Source organism: Oryctolagus cuniculus, chromosome 1 (genome assembly GCF_964237555.1).
Source record: "Oryctolagus cuniculus chromosome 1, mOryCun1.1, whole genome shotgun sequence".
NCBI classification, from domain to species: Eukaryota; Metazoa; Chordata; class Mammalia; order Lagomorpha; family Leporidae; genus Oryctolagus; species Oryctolagus cuniculus.
Genome location: NC_091432.1, coordinates 171,549,237 through 171,571,244, shown reverse-complemented (window position 1 = coordinate 171,571,244; position 22,008 = coordinate 171,549,237). Strand labels below are relative to the sequence as shown.

The 22,008-nt window shown below is 40.6% G+C and overlaps 2 protein-coding genes across 11 annotated transcripts in view; one reads left to right on the top strand and one right to left on the bottom strand.

Moving 5' to 3' along the window:
- PTPRD (protein tyrosine phosphatase receptor type D) overlaps window positions 1–22,008 on the top strand; it is a 1,630,925-nt gene that overhangs the window by 1,070,360 nt on the left and 538,557 nt on the right. For 4 of the 10 annotated variants that reach the window (XM_070051976.1, XM_070051973.1, XM_070051970.1 and 1 more), the window contains exon 1: window positions 7,680–7,817. The exons of 2 other annotated variants lie outside the window; for them this stretch is intronic. The gene's annotated coding sequence lies outside the window, so the exon portion shown is untranslated. Of the gene's footprint in view, window positions 1–7,679; window positions 7,818–7,943; window positions 8,084–11,488; window positions 11,827–22,008 lie in introns of those variants that run through there. 4 more of the 10 variants (XM_070051965.1, XM_070051971.1, XM_070051966.1 and 1 more) reach the window with 4 other exon arrangements.
- LOC103347841 (uncharacterized) overlaps window positions 1,380–22,008 on the bottom strand; it is a 73,269-nt gene continuing 52,640 nt past the window's right edge. Inside the window, exons 4-5 of the mRNA XM_070061235.1 lie at window positions 7,565–8,140; window positions 1,380–6,207 (exon numbers count right to left, since the gene is read on the bottom strand). Coding sequence (XP_069917336.1) covers window positions 6,085–6,207; window positions 7,565–8,140 — 699 coding nt within the window. The 3' untranslated portion in view covers window positions 1,380–6,084. The remainder of the gene's footprint in view (window positions 6,208–7,564; window positions 8,141–22,008) is intronic.

The following is a 22,008-nucleotide window of genomic DNA, read 5'->3' as shown; positions in this document are numbered from 1 at the left end:
GAATGTTTGTGTTTGGTTATAACGTATGTACATAATAGTAACAGATTTTTTTGAGCATGGGAGTTATATAATAAAATTTCTGTTTTATTATAGTTAACTGGGGTAGCACAGTGTCCAATCAGGGAAAAGATTAGGAGCAGAAAAATAAACAAAAAATATTATTGTAGTAGTCTGAGAAATAGTAGAGACATTTGTGTTGGAAAGATAGGCCTCTGGTTGTAAGACAAGGACACAAGACATTTTCTTAAAGAACTGAACACAAATAAATAAGAATGGTACTTCTACATTTATAACACGAATATTGACTTGAATAGACCATTTAAAGTCATCATATATGCAGGAAAATAATATTTGGGTATTTTTATTTAAATACCTCCAAGATTGGTTTAGTTTTTCTAGTAATTTTGGAGATGTGGACAATGAATTCCAAAAATCAGGTGACTGAAGTAATGTATGGTCATTAGGAAATAATGTTTTATTCACAAGTATATGCTCTGTCCCACCTAATACAGCGTGCCTAGTTAAAGAGAAAACTTTAGTACCTGTAATAAGAATGATGGATATTTTCCACCACTGAATGGATCAATTATTTTGGACATTTTGTAGGATAACATGAACTTTTCTAATTACTATCATCAAGAACTCTTTGGGACTATGAATTCATCCATTCCCCATTAGATTCCTATTATTGTAAAATTTTGATGAGTGTTATTATTGGTGAGGCCAGTCTCCGATCAAACTTTAGGTAGGTGTAGCTTTCCTCACAGGTCTAAAACATTAAGTTGCAGCTAACCAGCTACTGTGGTGTCTAAGCAATGGGTAGCATGTATTGATTAGTTCAAGAGACGTGTTCTGAAATCTGCTTATAGCCCAGTTTTGTGCTTGTTGATGGGAATAGAAAGAGTGTGGAGATGTTTAGAATTTAATAGAGTATAAATATGTAAAGTAAAATACAAAATTACAGAAAATAAGAAGAAAAACAAAAGGAAAGTCCAGAGGCAGGGCAAATTCATTCTGTTTAGTGGACAACACAAGATTTATAAGGAATGTGATATTCACATGGAATGGACAATGAACCACCAGTTCCTTTATTCTTTTTCTCTTGTAATCTCCATACTTCCCTTCCTTTATTTTCCTCACTTATTTATGAAGTATATTGCAGTGTTTGAAGCAATATGATCAGAGTGTTTGGTTCCAATCAAACATGACCTAGTCTCAAGCAGTTAAGGAACAATACACTAAATGTACACACCAAATGGAAATCAGGTGACATAACTGAAGACACTACACTAAATGTACATACCAAATGGAAATCAGGTGACATAACTACAGCAACGTAAGACAGAGAAAAAGTCTGAAAAGTACTCAAAAATACAGTCTTCATGTCTCAGCTGTATTCTTTGTTTTTAAAACTGCTGAATGCATGTCCATAGAATGCTTAGGGACACAGCTGCATTTGGGAAGTGAGGTGAGATCTGAACCAATATACAGGACTAGTCTGCCACTGACTGCTTACAATCCCCAGATCAGGAAGAGCCACACTTCCTGTTACATGGGTATCAACTTGTGGTATTTCACTTCTGAAATCATTTTCTGAAACTGTTAGAAAGACCCTTTAAAAATAATTTCATGGCTCTAACTTGGTGCTTTCTTGCTAAAAATGTGAAACCTGAACTGGGTGGACACCAAAGTCTTATTACCTTTGAACAACTGCTGTGCCTTGGGTTTTCCTCTTGTTTTTTCTCCCTTCCTAACTACTGAATCTTGAAGCACATTCTTTCATTAAGGAGATTCAGCACCCTCTACAGTAGTTGATTGCAAGTCATTAACAGCCTGCAGCATGTCCTAGTCTTGAAAGATAAGAGTTAGGCTTGCGCAAGTGAAATTTTAAACAAATGTCTTACTTTTCTATCATTCTCAAACAGTACAAACTTTGGTTGGCTGCAGATCCAATAATCAAATTGTAGTTTAAAATTTAACAGGTTATGTCCTGTGACTTTGACATTCTGCAGCTGTTGAAACCAAGATTTTCCTTCTTCTTATAAAGAATCTTGTTCCCACTCCCAGGAACTATCCATGATTCTTGTCCATTGTGTTCCCCATTCTTGTACCACTCAGCCTGTTTCTCAGTTTTTGGTCTCTGGAGATTTTCCCTGTATTTGGTGATTAATTACCTGCTTTCTGGTGATTTCTCAATCTTTTTATTTTAAAATATTTCTTCATTTCAAAGTTCTCTCACAGAAGATACAAGCACTAAATGGCAAGGTACATAACTGCAGGTACCATACTCTCCATTCACCTTTTGTCTTTACTGCTAAAGACATCATTTAAAAAATGTATTAAAATCATAAAAGTTTAAATCCAAAAAATAAACACTAGGCAATTGGTTTCCTTAGTTGAAACCTTAGCATTTAAAGGTTGAAGTGATAAAAATGTGCTTATACTGGATATGATTAACAATACACTTATTTGTGTTATCAATAATTGCATTTTAAAAAGAGGCTGCAAATATGTAGATAGGTGGTCTCTGAATGTTTAAACTGAATAGATTTGAAAAATAAAACCAAGACAATTTTATTGTTAGGAAACACTGAAATACAGTGCTTCATGCATGTATTAATAGAGCTTCTTGACAAATCACCTGTTAAATTTTAGCTGACAGCTTGTCATATATTAATTATAAATAATTGTAATATACGGCTATCATAATGCATGCAAAAAAAAGGAAAGGTAATTAGAGTATATCCTTTGTTTTCTCCCTTCACTTCTTGCTCACAAGAAAAAAAATGACCCAGTGTTTCACTTGGGTTGGGATAGTGCCAGTGGTTAATGGAATGCCCCACTCCACTAAAGAATTTAATGGGAATATCCATTTGTCACAGTCGCATGCTGTAATCTCCAGTAGCTGAGCCAATGGAAAATAGCATCGTACCATAACGTCCTCTACACACTGCAGGTGAGGGTGAAGTGCAGGAGTCAAATGAGCAGACAGGAAAGGGCCTGGCTCTCCTAGGCCTTTCTTTAGAGAAAGATGCAGATTTCTTTTCTTAAAGAGGACAGTGGTGCCTGATGGTGACAAGAAATGCCACCCTGCAGAAAAAGCATGTGTGTTTCTCTCTTGTGGAGACAGGTGTGAATGAGTGCACAGCATGTGTCAAAATCTCTAATCACAACCTTGGTGGAAGCCCAGCTGTCTGTGAAAAGACCAGGATCAGGTTCTCATTTCAATCATCTTCCTGTTTTAAGTTTCAAGTTTCAAATCTGAAGAATGGGAATAACAATACCTTAATGTGCAGTGTTACTACAGAATCTACAGGACTGTATGAATCAAAGCAGTCAGTATGGCACAGAGTTGTTGTCTCCTGTTCCTCTTCATAGTTAGGTGGAATTACAGTGTCTCATTACTTTATAGGTGTATATCTTATACCCTCAAGTTAAGTAATATACTGTTTAATTTAGGGACCCTCTTATATTACTCTATGAATAAAATTTGAAAAAATGCCATCAAACATTTTAACACTTGCAGAGATGAATATTTATGATATTTGAGGATTAAAGCCATTTAATTATTATTTCTTTCTGCATTTAGATTTATGAAGTATGCTAGACATAATGCATCTTAGACATAATGTGACACCTGTAGGAAAAGATCTCAGTAGTTTCAATGCCTTATGAAACTGCTTGTATGTTCAGAACATGTCACTTGAACCTGTACTGTTTCTCTATTCCAGCTAGATTTAATATAACCACTACAGTCTTCACAAAGAAAAAATGATAAGCAACAATTTACTCCATAACCCAGTTAATAATTTATCACCAGCATAGAAAGATTTGAAAAACATAGGATTTGAAGTCAAACAGATCTTGGATCAGAATTCTAGCTTAACTACTCACTGACTAAATCAGCTTGGACAAATTACTTCTCTTTTACTCCTGTTTCCTCACTTATACAATGAGACAAATAATACTTCACTAACACAGCAGTGGTTCAGACTGGAGACAAAACAGTGCCTTTGCAACGTTTTCTTAAAATCACTAGCAACAGGGTCAAAACATAAGCATTACATAGCAGTGTTTGTAGAGTATAGAATATGCTCTATTCTTTTTCTACTTCTGCTTCATTGAAAAAAATTTCCTTATGACTTACTAGATTCATGACCCACAAAAGGTCAAATGTGCATTTTGAAAACACTGGTTTATAATAACAGGCTTAACATAATGCTTAGTACATAATGCACGTCTAACAACAAATTACTATTATTGTTGTCACAATTATTTTTAGTCCTCCTTTAGGATGCTTCATGATAAATAAGAATAAAATCTTCCGAGTGTTTCTAGGAACTAACTCCCTTGGATGAGATCCAACACAGACTCATACTCATCGTATGCTGAATTATGCACTAGAGGGGGTTGTGCTTTACAAAGCTCCTGTGTGCTGTTCATCACAGAATGTTAGAGCTGGAAAGGAACTAAGAAAATGTCTAGTCCTATTGCTTCATTTTCCTTCATGTAAGTATTTATGATTTTAAAATAGTCTCCACTGCTCATTGATAAGATGGAAAATGGCTTCTTTGACTTAGCGGTTGAAGGGAATGAGGAATAGTTGGTGTGATGGGGGACACCAGATCATGAGATCTAGATTTTTATTCTGCTTCTGCCATGAAATTGCTGGGGGCTCAAAGACTCTCAGGAATTTAGTTTCTATATTTGCGAAAGTGAGGTGATTTCAACAGATGATGAGGCCACCTCTGCTCTTTGACTTAAAACATCCAAATGATAAACAAGCATTAGCATCAGCATTCTGCTGTGTTGGTGAATATATTAATCATGTGTAGCTGCCTGTAGACTTACTTCCACTACTACTTGGATGTTCAGTGGGTGTTTGGCTCCTCTATTGGTCTCATCTATCTCAACAGCATCATCCTAGTAATTCTCCTTCTGTGTTGCCCAACAGCTCGGACTCTGTAGTCTGCCCCCTCCACCCAACATCTCCTTACTACTTTCTCTAAGATGGTGAGGCTGCAGTAGGGACAGGAACACCTAGGGTCCCTTGATGTCAGTTAGGCTCATGTCCTTTACTTGCATTGTCCTCTGTCTTTGATTCCTGCTTGCTCACGTGGATAACAGTCATCATTGAGTTCTCTATATAGTCTAACTTGATACGACCATGGTAAGATGATAAATCTTCAACTATGCCCTCCGAGAGCAGGCAGGCTTGCCAGATGGGTTCTTCTTAAAGGTCAGATCTGTAGCAAGAGGGATGTGTCTCTCTCCACTGGAGATAACAGCATAGGAATATTATGTTTTAAAATCTTCATTGTCCCCCCACCCCAACATCCAGTCTGGATAACAAACGTGGGATCACCAATTTCAGAGAGAAGATACGACAATGAAAAACCCCTGCTGGAGTTTTCATCTTGGGTGAGAACACCTATGGAGAGGCTAAAATTTCTGGACTCATTCTCAGGGCACAGAGAGCAGGTGTCCATCATGCTTGCTCAGCCTTTGAGCTCCTTGTGGCATCAGCCATGGGTTGAGAGCTTGAGCAGGAATAGATTTCTTCCTGATTTTTACCATGAAGCTAACTTAAAAAAAAGAAAAAAAAAGTCATGCCGGGATGCTCCTCCCCCACTACCAACTTGTTGGAAAACTAAACTTCACTTAGCAAGGCTCCTTTCAAAAATGTGTGATTTCTCTTCCGAACACACAGGGGGCAGAGGATTACTGACCAATCCTTCAGTGCTTTTCAGGAGCACAGCGTGCAGATGGTAGAAACAAACGGGCAGCTTGAGACAGCAGTCAGTATGCCGGATAACGAGGCTGCATCCGAAGGGGTCTGCTTACCTCTGCCCTTTCAGACAGCTTGGAGTTTGCAGAAATGAGAATGTGTGCATGGGCGGGCCTGCACACAGGTTCAGTCATGGAGGTGGCTGGAAGCCCTGGCTTGACTTTAGTTAACCTTTCTGACCAAGTTTCTAATGAATTGTGTTGGGCCCATTGCCAGCAGTGGCTTCCACAAGCTGGCTTTTCCCACATGCTGGAGATCCTTTGAGCAGCGAAGAAGGTTAAAATTCCTCTTTTCTGCTAAGGATCCGCACAGGGCCCCTTAGCCACCCTTGCCTTCTGTGGAGGAAGCATGCATAGCCCGACGACTCGGCGTCCTTCCAGGCAGACGGTTTCACGGTATCCTTCAGAGAAGCCGCGGAGCTTTGATGATTTCCAACATCATAAAAGCAAGTAGCATGAAAGCAAAACAAGTTATTCCACTAAGATTTGGATTCAGTACTTCCTTATTTTTTTCCTCTTTGCCCCCAAAGTGGATCCCCCACAAGCCTCCCCGAATGAGGCTGCCAAGGTGAACTGGGGCGGACACAAACTGTGTCTCATCAACCCCGCGCTCCTTATATTATCACCACCGCTTTGAAAAGGGCGCGACCAGCATTTTTTCCTCCAGAGAGCCAGGACACTGAGCAGGAAGCGCCGGGGCGTGCATCTCTTAGGAGATGAGTGCATCTGTTAGAGAGGGTCTTTTCTGGCCTGGTGGATGGATGCTGGGGAGTGACGTCACCCCGCCCCCTCCTCTGCAAGTGTGAGTGTGAGTGCGTGTGAGTGAGTGTGCGTGCGCGGTGCGCCTCGGTCGCCCAGCTCTCCCGCCTGCCCCTCCTTCGTCCAGCTCTCGGCCCTCTCAGTGGGTCAGCGGTCCAGATGCAGGGATTCTCCAGCGGGCGCCGCGGGCCCCGAGCTGCCCGCGCCCGGGCGCACCCACGGTCACACTCACGCGTAGGCAGGGCGTACTCACAGCCCCCCAGCGCCGGGGCGCCGCGATTCTGTGGGATCCCCTGCACGTTAGGAGGATTTTAGAAATCACCCAGACGAGGAAACAAAGAGAGGAGCCTTTCCAATTACTTTCCTGAGCTTTTTGTTTGAATTTGCCCACCAAGCCACCTCGCCTGCCACCGTCACTACAAGGTTCACGCCAGGTCCAAGGACGGGGGCCGGGCTGGCCACCCCACCTCCCGGCCCTGGACTCCACCGCGCCCCCTCTGCCCCCCGCGGGCCTTAGTTTCTGGTTACCTCGCGTGCGCTTCACTTTTGGGGGGAAAGAAGAGAAGAAGGGGAGGGAGGCGCTGAGGAGGGCAGTCGAGTTGCTATTTGTGGCCAAAGATTCCTCTTTAAAAGCAGCAGCAGCAGGAAGGAGGAAGCGGGCGAGGCGGAGGGAGAAGAGACGCAGCCCCGGACCCCCCAGCCGCGAGCGGCGGAGCCTCGAGAAGCGGGAGGAGGAGGAAGAGGAGAAGGAGGAGGAGGAGGTGGTGGAGGAGGAGGAGGAGGAGGGAGAGCAGACATACGGCGGCGGCGGCGGCGGCGGCAGCCTGAGTCGCGGACGCGGGGCGAGCGGGAGCGGGCGGAGAAAACGCCGCGGAAGCCGCGGGCTCTGAAGGGCCAGGAGGACGGCCCGGGAAGAGGAGGCGGAGGAGGCGGAGGAGGAGGAGAAGGGGGTAGGGGTGGAGGGAGGGCGGGGGGGACGCGCTCCTGTGGATGCTGGATTTCGGGTTTTTGGACTCACTCGCTGACTCTCCTCCACTTCCTCGCTCTGGACTGGGCTGGCCGCACGAGGGCTGGGCGGCGGCGGCGGCGGCGACCAGGGGGGGCTCCCGCGGCGACGGCCGCTGCTCGGCGGGATTAAATTGGCCGCCCGGAGGCGGCGGCGCGGCAGGCGCGGGCTGTGCGGCCGTGGCGGGGCGCGAAGGAGCTGGAGGAAAGTGCTGGTGCCGGCGCGGGAGGCGGTGGCGGCGACTGCCCGGAGCCAACATGACCAGGTGAGTCCCCTGAACTGACCCGGTCCGCCCCCCACTCGGGTCCTCCCCAGGAGCTGCGCAGGGATCGCCCTGCGCCGGGCTCCGGCTGCTGGCGCCTCCGCGGCCGGAGCGGCGCGCTCCTGCGTCCGAGAGCCCCACGACCCTGCGCCGGAGCGCAGTTTTCTCTTCAGAACCTCCTCGGGCAGAGGTCCTCCCCTGCGCGGTTCACTTCTCGCCTGAACCCCAGATCCTGGAGAGAGGCTATTCTGGAGGATGGGGGTGCCCGGGTACGTGTGTGTGTGTGTGTGTGAGTGTGTGCGCGCGCGCGACCCCCGCGCCCTCCTCTAGGGTGGGCGTAGTATTGGGGGGCAATGGTGGAGCGGCGGGATAGTCGACCTTACTCGGGGCTTCTGCCTCCGCTCGCGTGTTTCAGTGGCAGGGCTTCCTGCTCTGAGGAGGGTTGGTTATGGTGAGAGGGGCGATTTCTTTTTCTTTCTTTCCTCTGAACTAGTGGGGAGAAGGAGACATAGCAGGAATCAAAGTCTAGGCGGCTGCCACCGAGGAGGGGGATTGTTTGGGAGACCTGTCCTCGGCAGAAGCGCGGCCCGAGTTCCGCTACGGGGACCCGGTGTGCTTCCACACACCCTCGTTCCGTGGGGGAAGGCAACGCGTGATTCCCGGCGACGAGCCAAAGTTGTGGGAAACAATTGGAAAAGAAAGCCGCGAGCGAACCAAAGATTCTTGGCTTTCCTATAGATTTACCGTAGCTTTTCTTACAGGCGTGGAGGAAACTTGCATTGCTTTTCTGCGACGTTGATTTTTTTACTTTAAAGCGCCAACGAGTGAAGTCGGTATTTTTAGACTTAGGAAAAAAAAAAAATCTTGAACACTTAAGTGTGAGATTGGTTTTCATTAATTGGGTGTTCCTAGGATTCTGAATATAGTAGTTCCATTCTTCAAAACCGGGACTATTACAATCCTCTTGTATTGTTTCCAGTTCGCCTTCCAGTAACTACTTGCCAAATGTCTCCTCCGTTTTCTAAAATTCTTGGCGTGATCCCCCAGCCTAATCCACAGTTGCACCTTAAGTACCTAGGAAGATTACTGAGGGGTAGCACTTCCCGTATTTCCTCTTGAAGTTTTTGGTTTTTTTTTTCTTTTACACGTCCAAAGACAGTACCAACGCTTAACAGAGTTGTACCCATTTTGAGCTTCTCAGAAGCTAGTAACAGCGTGTGGCTGAGTTGGATTTCTAGAGCTACAAATGAAGACTTGACCCTCCGGGGTGTCCTTTCAGACCATGCTGTAGCACACCTATGGGGAGTTGGTTCAGCTGTAGTTACTTGAGACCATTTTGACTGTTCTAAGTGTATGTGCGCACCACCTGCTCAACTTGAGTGAAACCAGGTGAAGTACCAAGACTTGAAGCATTTTGCTTTAAAGGGAGCTTTAGATGCTACCAACGTAAAGATCATGCTGGGTAGGGAATCTGATATCTAGGAAAATGCTGAGTAGATACTCCACTGATTCCCAAAGTGTGTTCTGTATATGCTGCGGGTAGGTATTATAGCCCATTTTCAATGCCCCATGTCTGATTTCTTGAAATGGGCATCCTAAATGGACAATAACATTTTCCCACCTCCCACCTCCCATAATTATGTACTGTACTTTGCTTTCCAATGGAGCTAGCAGTTCTGTGACAGATTTCTTAAATTCACCCTCATGCTATCAGCTATTATTGTACTTTCAAAGTGTGAAATTGACAAGCTGGTCAGTTTCATGAATTCAGCTGTCAGAGTGTGTCCAGTTAAAAATTGCTAAAAGCTGTAAATGCGCCTGCCTGGAATTTTCTTTTGTGACTGAGAGACATCAAGAGGATAGGGGCTTAAGGGGTGGTATTAATTAGACATCTTTTGAAATTATGTGTGCTGCAGTGTGAGCTTTATCACTCGCTGTGGCTGGGAAATACATTTAGATTTCCACTATTGTAAAAGTGGCATTCAGTTTTTATCTGTATCTCATTTTAAGTAGTGATCACTTTACATCATCTGTTCTGAAAGCCATCAGTAAAAAAGGTATAAATGGAATGAGACTCAAAGAGGAAAAGTGTCTCTCACATGATTTTAATGTAGTTAATTGATATATTACTTTTGTAATGACATGTAAAAAGGTGGATGAATTAACCATTTTATTGTGGAGGTTATGTAACAGAAATCCTTCTTGGGCCAGCACAGTTGTACAGTCACTAAAGTAATAAAAGGCAATCATCTATTTTAATGTACATGTATTACAGTAGATAACCATAGATGCAAAGCTGCTTTAAGTATTAAATCCAATGATGTGCTTTGCCTTTTAAGATTGACACTCATTTAGAACCAGAATATCTCAAAGTCCAGAACTAAGAACTGGAATCCCTTCATCTGCTGCTATTTGCTAAGCCACTAGGGGCCTGTATAACTTCTTATATTCAGGAGATACCCTGGTATGGCAAATGCGAACCCTTCCTAGAGAGACATTGAGAAAAGAAAAATTCTAGGCAGTCCCTCAAGTTTTGTGTTTTTCTTCTTTAATGCATTAACTCATGCTCTGATGTGAGTTACAGACATTGACTGAAGGACATTTCTGAAATGTTATTTGGGGTTTCTCTGACAATCTGGCAGCAAGAGGCTGATTTTTCATATAGAGTGTGAAACAGAATAGAGAGCGGTGTTCGCGTAAATTCATAGATGATCTCAGTTTCTCAGTGTATGACAGGGATAAACAAGGAGGGACATTCATAACTTTTCTTTATTGAACTGATAAGGATGTTATTTGCATAATGTAAGGTTAAAAGATAAATGAAGCAGAATTACTTTAGGGGAAGTATAGTCATAGATTGATGGTATGCTTAAACTAGCTTTGTAAGTGCTGCACAAGTTAGTTTGAAAGGAGAACCTGAGGCTTGGGCTACAGTGCAGCAAGCACTTGAGGGACCTGGACTGAAGAGACACCATACATTTTTAAGTGTCAGTTTCACAAATTTGAAATCGACCAGCCGTGGCAATCTTGATAGACATTAGGCAATAAGGTCAAGTATACTTACACTGTTCTCTTGTTGATTTTCAGTTTTTCAAACTGACAAGGGTGACTATTTGTAAAAGAGCACACTATTAGTATTTGCGTATCGGATTTCCTTCAGACCGACTTGATTTATCAAGCCATTTGAACAATTTATTCTTAAAGGGGTTCTATGGATAAATTAGAATTCATTAACACAGTCACATATGAAGAGTGTTAATCCAAGGAAGGTGGATTCCTCAAGGTGATTTTTGTTTTAAAATTACCCTTGTTCAGTTTCAGTGTCCATTTGTGGATAGTCTGAGAGTTGAGGTGTATGTGCTCCAACTTCTGATCCCGAGAGCATCAGACTTTTCGAGTTATATTGTTATAAACTCCATATATAAAAATGTTTGGTTATGGTACCTTTTTAATTCTCAAAAGTTTCTGGGAATCTCATGAATGAACTTAATTCACCCTTTGATGTAGTATACTTAAATTAGGGGGTCATAAAATATACTTCTAGAATTTATGCTACAAGCCCAGAAATATGAAGTATTAAATATAAAGATACAATTATGTTTTTCTCAAATTTCCAAAAATGCGTTATTTTTTATTTTCTTAAAGGGACAGTGTTTCTGATTGAAAAGGTTATTGTGAGTAAATGAATTCTATTTTAATCCAGACTTATTCAGATTCTCTTATTGTCTCATCAAGTTATTTATCTTTTTGTTGTTGTTTAATCTTTGTACTGTTTAGTTTCTGTAGCAAGATCTTAGAGGAAAGCTACTTACTTGTGATGACACAAAGGAAACTCGCAGCCTCAAGCAAAATGAGTGTTTAAAAACATTCCCTTTTATATTATCAGTGATTTGCCAAGAAAAAGCAAAGAGGCGAGTTGTTCTCTCTGTGATCTACAAGATTGAGGATTCCTGTGTAACACATCAACTGGAGAATGCTGATGATGTCGGGGAAGATGGCTTAGAGCGGATTGGTCAGTAAATTTCCTTCCAGCAAACATCACTTGTTTAAGCTTCTGTAATTTCGAAGCAAAGAGACATTTCTTCCAAAGGATAGATTTATTTGGGGATATGTTTTCTATATGGATAATCTCATTTGCTTCTAATTAGTAGTTGGTAACACTTGTTAAAATGGCAGGCTTTGTTTGCATTTGTCTCGACAAAGTGTCTGAATTCTCTCTCCTTTTAAAAAAAAGTTTCAGCATCCAACAATTAAGCCCTTAAGAAAGACAGCTATAAGAATATATGTCTGTGCTTGCTGATTGTTCATTATATAAAATTACAGCTTCACATGTAAAAGTTCAGCATTTTCTTTGCGTCATAAGTCTTGAGGAGGTCAAAGAGCAAATGCTTGTGTATTTCAGCAGTCTCTGACCTAAGGTAATTTAAAAAATAATTTCTTGACAATGGTGCTCGACTGGAACAGTAATGATACAGAATTCTTACCAAACATCATTTCACAAAATTACACTTAAGACCTATGTTCTTCATTTCCTCTTTAAAATATTACCCATTTACTTTTAGGTAGTCACCAATTTGCAGTTTCTTAACATGTTGTTTTTAAAATATCTTCTACACATTAATTTAACTATTATGTTCATTTGTACTGCCGTATTTGCCAAAGCAACTCATAGGGGAATAAATTTCAATGCCTTTCCTTCAAAGTATCTTTGTGTTCATTAGTTTCTGTTTGATGTGGAAACGTTTAATAGGACCATATCAATACTAGTCACTCATAGCTTTTTGAAAATTACAGAAGGAAAAAAAGCAAAAGTGAGCTCAGTGGCTTTTTTTTTAAGCTTGTCTGTTGTCCAAATCAAATCTCTGTAAATTATAAATCAGTACGTTACATGAAAAAGAAAACAATTTCAAAAGCTGAGACAGCTCATTTCTGTGAGCTCGTGGATCATGTGTGTTCATGGAAAAGGTGTACAAATGAAAAAAATTACAGATTACAAAGTTTTTCCACAAAAACAAGCTTGTCTTTTAATTGCATTTTCCACATACTTTGAGGGAGCTTTCTATTCAAGCAAGCCAATAGAATAGAAACAACCTGGATGCTCCTCTCTCGCCACCTGTAGCAAACAAGTCATGCTTCCCTTTTCTGATGCCTGGTTTTAGGTGGCAGGCCGCTCTTTGGCTCTTTCAGTGTTAGGAGAAAGTATGAGAACCCAAGCAGCCATCTGAGCCCAGGCTTGCTCTCCATTCTTTGATTTCACTGATCAGAAAGGCTACTTAACGTTGGTTCTTCTCTGACATTCAGAGAACAATGTCAGGAGCATTTGTGACCTTTAGCACCTTTCTCTTCACTGGACTTAGCTGTCGTAACTCTGTCTGTTTCATGAGATTGATTGAATTTATAAATTCCTAATTGTTTTTTTAAACAACAGCCTTGAGCTATGCTCTTTAATGTAGCAGTAGCTAAGTAAATTGAGATTTGTGAATTGCACATAGAAAACAGCGTTTCTCAGTACCACTTTGGGATTTGAAGAAATTGTACTTTTCACATATACAAATAATCATCTGTAATCATGGAATCGCAAGAGACTTCATTTTAAGCTTCAGTATGTAGACTTTTTTTAAACTAAAAGATGTTTATTAAGTATTGATTTTATGAATGATTGAAAAATCAGTTATTGTTTAGTCTTATCATGTGTTTACAGCATATACAAAGATAATGCTAGAAATTTGCAGGTCTTAACTTTCTTCTTTTTTATATTACTGTAAAAATAACACATTTAATAGGAGGAACTGAATTTATGCTTCAGTTCTGTCCTTTGTTGTGTGTGGGATCTTGAGGAAGTGATATGACATTTCAGTCTCAGTTTCACCATCTGTAAAATGGAAAGAATAACCAGACATGTGATGAAGATACAATGAGATGATAAAAATTTGTCTTATGTTGTATTTTAAATTTAAAAATCCCTGAATATAGGAATCAAGTAATGAACATACTATATTCAATAACACTAGTTTCTGTGATAGAATCCTGTCATCTTCAGCTGTCTGTCCTGTTATTGCTACTTAACTTAAAAGCTAAGCTCTGTTGGGTATGGGGTTTTGTCTGCCTTTAGCCTATTGGCACTCTACTGTGTATCTGCTGTAAGTGCTACAGATGCTAGTAAGGTCTTTTCCTGTCCAGCACGTTTGTTGAAGTCTGTACATATTAGTGTGCCCTAGAACATTGTTGTATCTCAGAAAGCTTTTAAAGCAAAAGCTAGAAATGATTTTTACCTAGAATGTACGTAGAATTTTTCCTAAAAGTCAAAAATGTATTAATAGGTTCCTAAGGATAATTGAGGGGGAGCTGCAAGTGGGGGAAGAAATGTTTAGAAAAGCAGTTAATTAAAATCCTGAACCAAAAGAAGTGCCTTTCTTTTTGTCATTAATGGTAGTGCATCTTAGAAAGCTGCTTAGCTCTTTGCCCAGCGCAGCTGTCCCTCCCTGAAAGATCAGGTTTCAAGAGCAATGATGGATGGTGGGTGCCTGTAGCCAGTTGTGGGGTTTGCTCTGAGGTCAAATGTATTGATGGAAGATAGGAATTTACTGCCTTCTGTCTCTCCCTAAGATCTGCCTGTACAGTTACACAGGAAGAAATTAGACTAGACACATCAAAATGCTGATCCAGTGTCCCATTATAGGTTAAAAAAAAAAAACATTGGTTTTCAATGTGTAACATAAATTTTTCCTCCTTCTTACTTCCTAATGTCCCACCTCAACTAAAACACACACTAATGGTTTCTTACTACACAAGTGGACTCTTTCCTTTCTATAAAACCATATCCCAGGTACTTGTTGGAATATTACTAAATTGAAATATTAATTTGGAATTCATTGGCTTAATTGAAATGTTATTGGAGGGTTTAAAGAGAGAAACAAACTAGCTACCAATTCAGACTTCTCTAGTTGAAATAGCTTCGTGTGATTCTTTAGATACATGAGTTTATATCTTACATAATGGACCTATCAAAATTATTTGGATAATTTTGGATAATTATTTGGATAATATTTGGCTGAGGGTAATAGAAGTTTATTAGAAATATCTAAATTATTCTGTATTCACTAGGTATGCAATCTTTCTTTTACTTTTTTCTTTGGGGTGAAAAAGGAAGTGATTGTAGTACTGTCCTAGAGGAATGAAGTATTATAAGCTTCTTCCATTGGAGAAATAGTTTATAGATCGAAGTTATTTTTTCTTTCTTTGACTCTGACTTTTCTTCATCAACTTTGAGGTCCCTCTCCATTGGATGTTTGGACTTCATGTCTTCATTCTAAATTCATTTGTTGTTCTATCTGTTGTCATTTTAAGGTCTCTGTTTCTACCTTCTCTTGTGATATTCCTATCCTTTTGTCAAGAAACAGTAATTTCTGTGCAGGTGACCCTCAAAATAATTTTCCTGGCATCTCTGGAGTTCTGGACTTGAGTTTCTATCTGCCTGTTAGATAATTGAGAAATAGAAGGCTGTCGTATGTCCCAAAGTCTGTATTTTGTAAACCTAAAAATCCCATGTTCCATCCATATGAATGTTTACTTTCCTTTTCTGCATACCTCATCATCTGACTTACCACTGACTAGAAATGTTGGTGTTATCTCTGCTTTCTTCCTTTCATCCTTAGCCCCTTTCAATTTTGTAGATTCTATTCCTATAATCATTTACAATGTCATTGCTTCATTTCCATTTCTGCCTTTTCCGCGTATCTAGAAGCTCAGCACTCCATACAATGCTCCCTATGTGGTCTGTGTGTGTGTGTGTTTTTTTATTTCCTCTCTTTTTTTCCTCCTAAAAGCTTTTGCTTTCTTACATGCAAACTTCTTCAAGTCTACATGGTCAAATGCTGAATCTTCAGCACTGCATTTGGAGCTGTTGCAGTTTAGCCCTAAGTTGTCTATGCAGCCTCCTCTTACCTAGTCCCCAGCTGCTCAGCCTTTCTGCAGGGTCTGACTCCCTGCCATGGAGAGGAGTCTCAGCTCTCAGGCACCTCTTTGTTTGTACCAGTCCTGCTCCTGGAATCCTCTTTTTCACCTTAGCAGCTGTCCTCACTTATATCCATTGAAATCTTCTTAATTAGTCTGTCATTTTCGAATGCTGAGCTCAAGTGCTATGTCCTTTTCTTTAAACTGAGTTGAAATAAAGAGACTGGAGTTCCAGTGCATTGAAATCATGAATGTGAAAGATAAGTATTTATTAGGAATCTTTGAAGGTGGTCAGGACCCCACAAAAGGTGAAAATCAAAATTCCTTCATGGGGACAATTTTTCCTTTAATGTTTTTGATAGAGGCACAGTAGTAGTGGTAAATATGTAATAGTCATAATAGTGACAGTTGGTAAAATATACTGGGCAGTTTCCATATGCCGTACATATATTTTTGGCACCATACCTTCAGCATCATGTTTCATCTCTAAAATAACACTCCATGCTTTTGTTGTCACTGTTATATAGAAGAGGAATGAGAGCCATGGAGAGCTTATATAATAAAGATGAGACTTAAGAGACAGGATTTTTTTTTAAAAAGACTTTAATTATTTGAGAGGTAGAGTTTTACAGACAGTGAGAGGGAGTGACAGAGAAGTCTTCCATCTGCTCTTTAAGTTCTCAAATGGCTGCAATGGCTGAAGCTGGGTCAATCTGAAGCCAGGAGCTTCTTCCAGGTCTCCCGCGTGGGTTCAGGGACCCAAGTGCTTGGGCCATCTTCTGCTTTCCCAGGCCATAACAGAGAGCTGGATTGGAAGAGGAGCAACTGGGACTAGAACTGGTGGCCATATGGGATGCCAGTGCCGCAGGTGGAGGATTAACCTGCTGTGCAGCAGGGCCCAGGATTTTTATTTTATAAGGACTTTATTTATTTGAAAAGCAGAGTTACAGAGGGAGACCATAAGGAAGAGGGAGGAGACGGATCAGAGAGAGAGGGAGATATTCCATCTTTGGTTCACTTCCCAAATGGCTACAAATGGCTGGAGCTGATCCAGGCCAATTTTGGGAGCCTGCAACTCCATCTGGGTCTCCCACATTCGTGGCAGGGTTCCAAGCATTTGGGCCATGTTTTGTTTTCTCTGGTGCGTTAGCAGGGATGTGGATCTGAAGCAGAGCCCTCAGGAATCAAACTGGCTCTCTGATGTGGGATGCCAGTGTTGCAGGCAGCAATTGTGGAGTCACTATGCCAGCCCCTAGAGAAAGATTTTAAAGCAAGGAATATTCACACTATCATTCTTGTGTATCACATGATTTTTAAAATATTTTTTGTCCCATTAACCAGACAAGTACACCCAGTATAGTGTGCTGCTTTTTTGACATGAATTCAGGAAAAATCTTAAGCATTATGTAGAGGGTCCTGCTACCATTTCTGAAGTTTCTTCTGCCTCCTTCTCAACTTGGGACTGGAGGCATTTTTTTTTTTTTTTTAACCAGAGGAGATGGGACTAGATGACTTTATTTGTGGTTGTTTTTCCACTCTAATATGGTATGCTTTAGTTTTGGAGCAGAAGTGGTTAAGTGAAATATCTCCTTCAAGAATAGTTTTTAAAATCACAAGGGCTAAAAAAATTAAAAAAGTCACAAGGGCTGATATTTTTGTACCTGCCCAACAGGTAAGAAGTCAAAAGCATTTTTATAATGAGAACTATAGATCCAGCAGGGATATCTGAAGAGCAGCTACCCATCAAAGAAATGGAATTATGCCAAATGGCTGATGGATATACATTCTGTTTATTGGCAGCCTGCCCTACACAATTTTACCTGGGAAACTTGTCAGTTATGATGCCTTCTAAAATACTTTGTTGTCACTGTTCATCTATTACGTCCATTATCAATAAGGGATGATTTGATTCATATTTTTCCCCATTTAACCTATTTTATAAAGGCTTGACTTTCTTTTTTCTGTAAGGCATCAGAGCACTATTTTTGATTAATTATGGTTTTATAAATAATAAGATACAGGATGTTACATTTGCTTGATGATTTGGAAAATTATTTTTTCTCAGACACCAAGGCACCCTGAAGTTTTAAATCAGATATGGTACATAAAATAAAGTTACATGGAGATGTTTTGGTTTTTATGGCTTCTGGGGTATCTTAACAATGAAGTCATCTTTATTTGCATTTGTGAAATGTATCTCAAATGCATATATTGGCCAAATTAGCCATATGTTTTCCATAGGTCAACTTATAGTGATAATCTAGAAGCATGGAACAGGATGTGCTACTTCTTTGGGTAATGTGTAGTTATGGTTCTTGCACAGGTTATTAATACATGCCTTATAATGATAATATTTACAAATTAAAAATGACATGTTAGCAAATACTGTTACACATATTCAATTACTGCTTCAAGAAACGATTGCCTAGTTTTATGTGAATCTGATTTTTACTGCAGACCAGACAACCTGAGTTTGATTGATTTTCACCAAAATGTAAGGATTTTAAGAATTATTTCATTCAAATGTAAATTTTAAAATATTGCATTTAATCTGTTTTATCTTAAGTGATCTCTTGTCATTTCAGGGATACCAAAATAAATATATAAACTTCCCTTCAACCAAATTTTTTCTAAGTTTTTATATGCTAGCTGTGATCTGTTAGTAAGGCCCCACCATCCTTTGCCTCGGTTGCAACCTTCCTCTATGTAGTTTTGACCTCACTGTGCTTGCTTCTCTCCTTTGCAGCTAGTGTGAAGTTTAAAAAAATCAAATATGATCAATTCATTTCCTTCTCTAAAACATTCCAGTGACTTCCCATTCTCCTCTGTAAAAAGTTTGAAATATTCTTAAAAGGCACCTGGCCTTTCATGGACTTGCTCCTGCCTTGTCCTGTCTCCCACCACCTTGCCATTCTCATCACCCGTACTTAACAGACATACATTAGAGCCATACTAACATCGCAAGGATCTTCAGATCATTCACAGAAATGACTATAATGAAAAAGCTATGTATGCATTTCAAAATGTGCACCAGAATAAGCTTACCTTTTCATTCCATTTTCCACAAGCTTTTTGAGGTACCCTAACTTTTCCTGTTTCCCACATATCACACTGTGACTCTTCCTGCTATGATTTTGAGCGTGCTCTCTCTCCTTATATGTGGAAGAGCCCGTTGGCTTCCGCTTTTGTCTGACTCATCTCTTCTCTCATGCCTTAGCTTATTGACAACTCTTCCAGGAAGTTTTCCCTTCTTCCTAAGCCTGGATATCTTTTCTGTGTGAAAAGAACATTGAATAATTTCTATATACAGTACCTCTCATAATGCAGTATAATTACTTATTTATGGTCTCCTTCATTGCAAGTGCCTTGAAGCCAAGATCTATGTCTTGTCTATGTCCACTGGTGGCTCCAGCACTGAGTGCATGGCCTGGCTGAATGTATAGTGATGTTAGAATATTTTTGTTGATTGTTCTCACTATAGTGATTTGTTCATGGAATAATCAGAGGTGAATTCATATATGGCCTTAATCCTACAATACACAGATTTAGGCTCTACAATTGATGATATTGTTGTCAGTTGCTTTTCAGCAGTTAATTTTATCTTATTTGAGCAAAGTTACACTTACCTAGTTCCTTACCAAACCAAGACAAAGCTAAATCTTAGTAGACTGTGTGTGTCTATTCATATGTCACTAGACAAGACAAATCTGCCTTTACATCTGGCTGTGGTAGGAATTCCCAGATGCACTTAATTCTGACACATGGTCATTATTGAACCAAAAGCCATTGCCTGGCATGATTATAGCTCTTATTTGTTTTCGTTTTAAGGGGCCTCATCCAGGCTGCCAAATGCACAACAGGTGCCTTAGTTTTATACTGGCCAATCTGTTGTTATTCAAATGACCACCCTAACAGAGACTAATGGTATCTAATAAAATTGATCTCAGTTCTGGCAAGCCAGGCTCACAAGAGCAAGGACAGTAGGAACTGCAGTGTGGAAATATGCTGGTGGTCAGTGTGCCTGGTGAAGCACAGATTTTTTTGGAAGGTGACATATGTCTTGCACGCAGGCCACCTTTTTTATGTTGAGTCATGGACAGTTTCTGAAGCCCAATATCACTTGAGTACTAGGATTTGTAGCATCTAATCTTATTTTAGATGGACTCGCTGGGTGGCATGGGGACAGGACTGGCTGTGCCAGCTTATCAGTGAATGGCTGTGCCATGCCTGTAAGACACAGCCAGGCAGTCTGTTCATGCCAAACAGCTGGCATGTAAGATGGTTTGTATTTCCTGTTGCTAGAAATTTGCCTCACTGATTTTGTAATGCCACATAAGGATTGAATATTACAAGAGATACCCAGAAGAGAAAATTGTGAGATTGCAAATGGGAGCTGATGTTTGGATACTATATTCAAGTTGTGTCTTCAGTTTTTTGGCCTTTTTTCATGCCTTGAAGGAGGCTGGCCTAAGGATTGTTTTGCTACCAAAAGAAATAACCTCTTGACAACTGGCCATGCAAACTTCAAAAGGATAAGAGATGGTAAACTTGGAACCAAGTCTCACAAAACTCAGAAATGAATTTTTTTTGGCATGGATTTTAGAGACTTCATTTTATTCATTCACCTGCTTTACTATTCATTCATTCTTTAGTGCTATGTATTGAATCCTGCTAAATACAAGGCAGTGTGACACTGAGGATGAGTAAAGCAATGCCAAGTGCAGTCTGTGCTGACAGTTTTCAGAGATCTAGGTTTTAAAGATTGTGGAAGGTTTGTGCTGGCATATTGTACATTTCCAACTGGAGAGCTTTGTGTTGCCATGTGGAAACAGCTACTCAGATTCCACCATGATAGTTGAGCTTGCAGGTTTCACTAAATAATAGTAATATTGATTATCACCGTGGGAATAGGAAAGGGTAGGTAGAGCCTGAGCTGCATGCAAAGCCGCACTTCACTTTGTTCCACAGCTAATTGAGCTCATGTAATTTCCTGTGACCTAGCATATAGAAGAGTTCTTAGGTTAGGCCTGGGTATTATTGGACCATCTTTTTGTATTATTTATATCCACCCAACTTGCAAAAGGATTTGCAGTAGCTATTAAATCATATGCTTCATTATCCTTAATAAATCACCTTGGTAGAGCAGACAATGGATTATGGTACAGATGGTTAGTTTCTATGAGAAAGTTTTAAAAATATGCATCATCTTGGCCTCAGCTTGAATGATATTTTATTTCAAGGCATTTTACAGATGGTAGGACCCTTTAAGGAGTATACTGAACTACTCAGTGTCTATTGTTATAAATATACATAAAGTAAAATAATTTAAACTAGATGAACATTTAAAAATTTTTTTAAGATTTATTTATTATTTGAGAGGTAGAGTTACAGACAGAGGGAGACAGAGAGACAGGTCTTCCATCCGCTAGTTCACTCCCTAAATGGCCAGTTTTTAATAATACATTAAAAGGCCTGTTACTTTCATGATTCTATAAGTCTTTCAAAATCATCTTTTCTTTGGGAAGAAAAGACACAATGATGTAGTAAGACTTCACAGTAGTTCTTTGCAGCTAGCACTGACAGAAGTAGTGAAGAAACAGATCAAAGCTTGTATCTATAAAGCATGTATGAACATGGTGTTACCTAGACTATAGGTCAAATCATGTTGTTCTGCTGAGGAAACCTAGAGCCCCGCTGGCCCCTCCGTCTTGGCCTGTGAGGCACTGCTGTTCCTCTTTGTGCTTGACATTGACCCTGTTATCCTCCTAGAGACTGAGTGCTGGCTAGTATTTCACTGGTTCTCAGGAAGGTTGCTTGGTGAGGAATCTGGTTCCTTTTCTCATCAAAACTCCAGGGAGGGGGCCGGCTCTGTGGCACAGAGGGTTAATGCCCTGGCATGAAGCACCAGCATCCCATATGGGCACCAGTTCTAGTCCCGGCTGCTCTACTTCCGATCCAGCTCTCTTCTATGGCCTGGGAAAGCAGTAGAAGATGGCCCGAGTCCTTGGGCCCCTGCACCTGCATGGGAGACCAGGAAGAAGCTCCTGGCTTTGGATCAGCGCATCTCTAGCTGATCTAGGGAGTGAATCAGTGGATGGAAGACCTCTCTCTCTGTCTCTACCTCTCTCTGTAACTCTGTCTTTCAAATAAGTAAGTCTTTAAAAAAAAACTCCAGGGAAAGAAGAGGTGAAAATATTTTTGTCCTAATTTCTTTTTTTTTCTTTTTTTTTAGGATTTTATT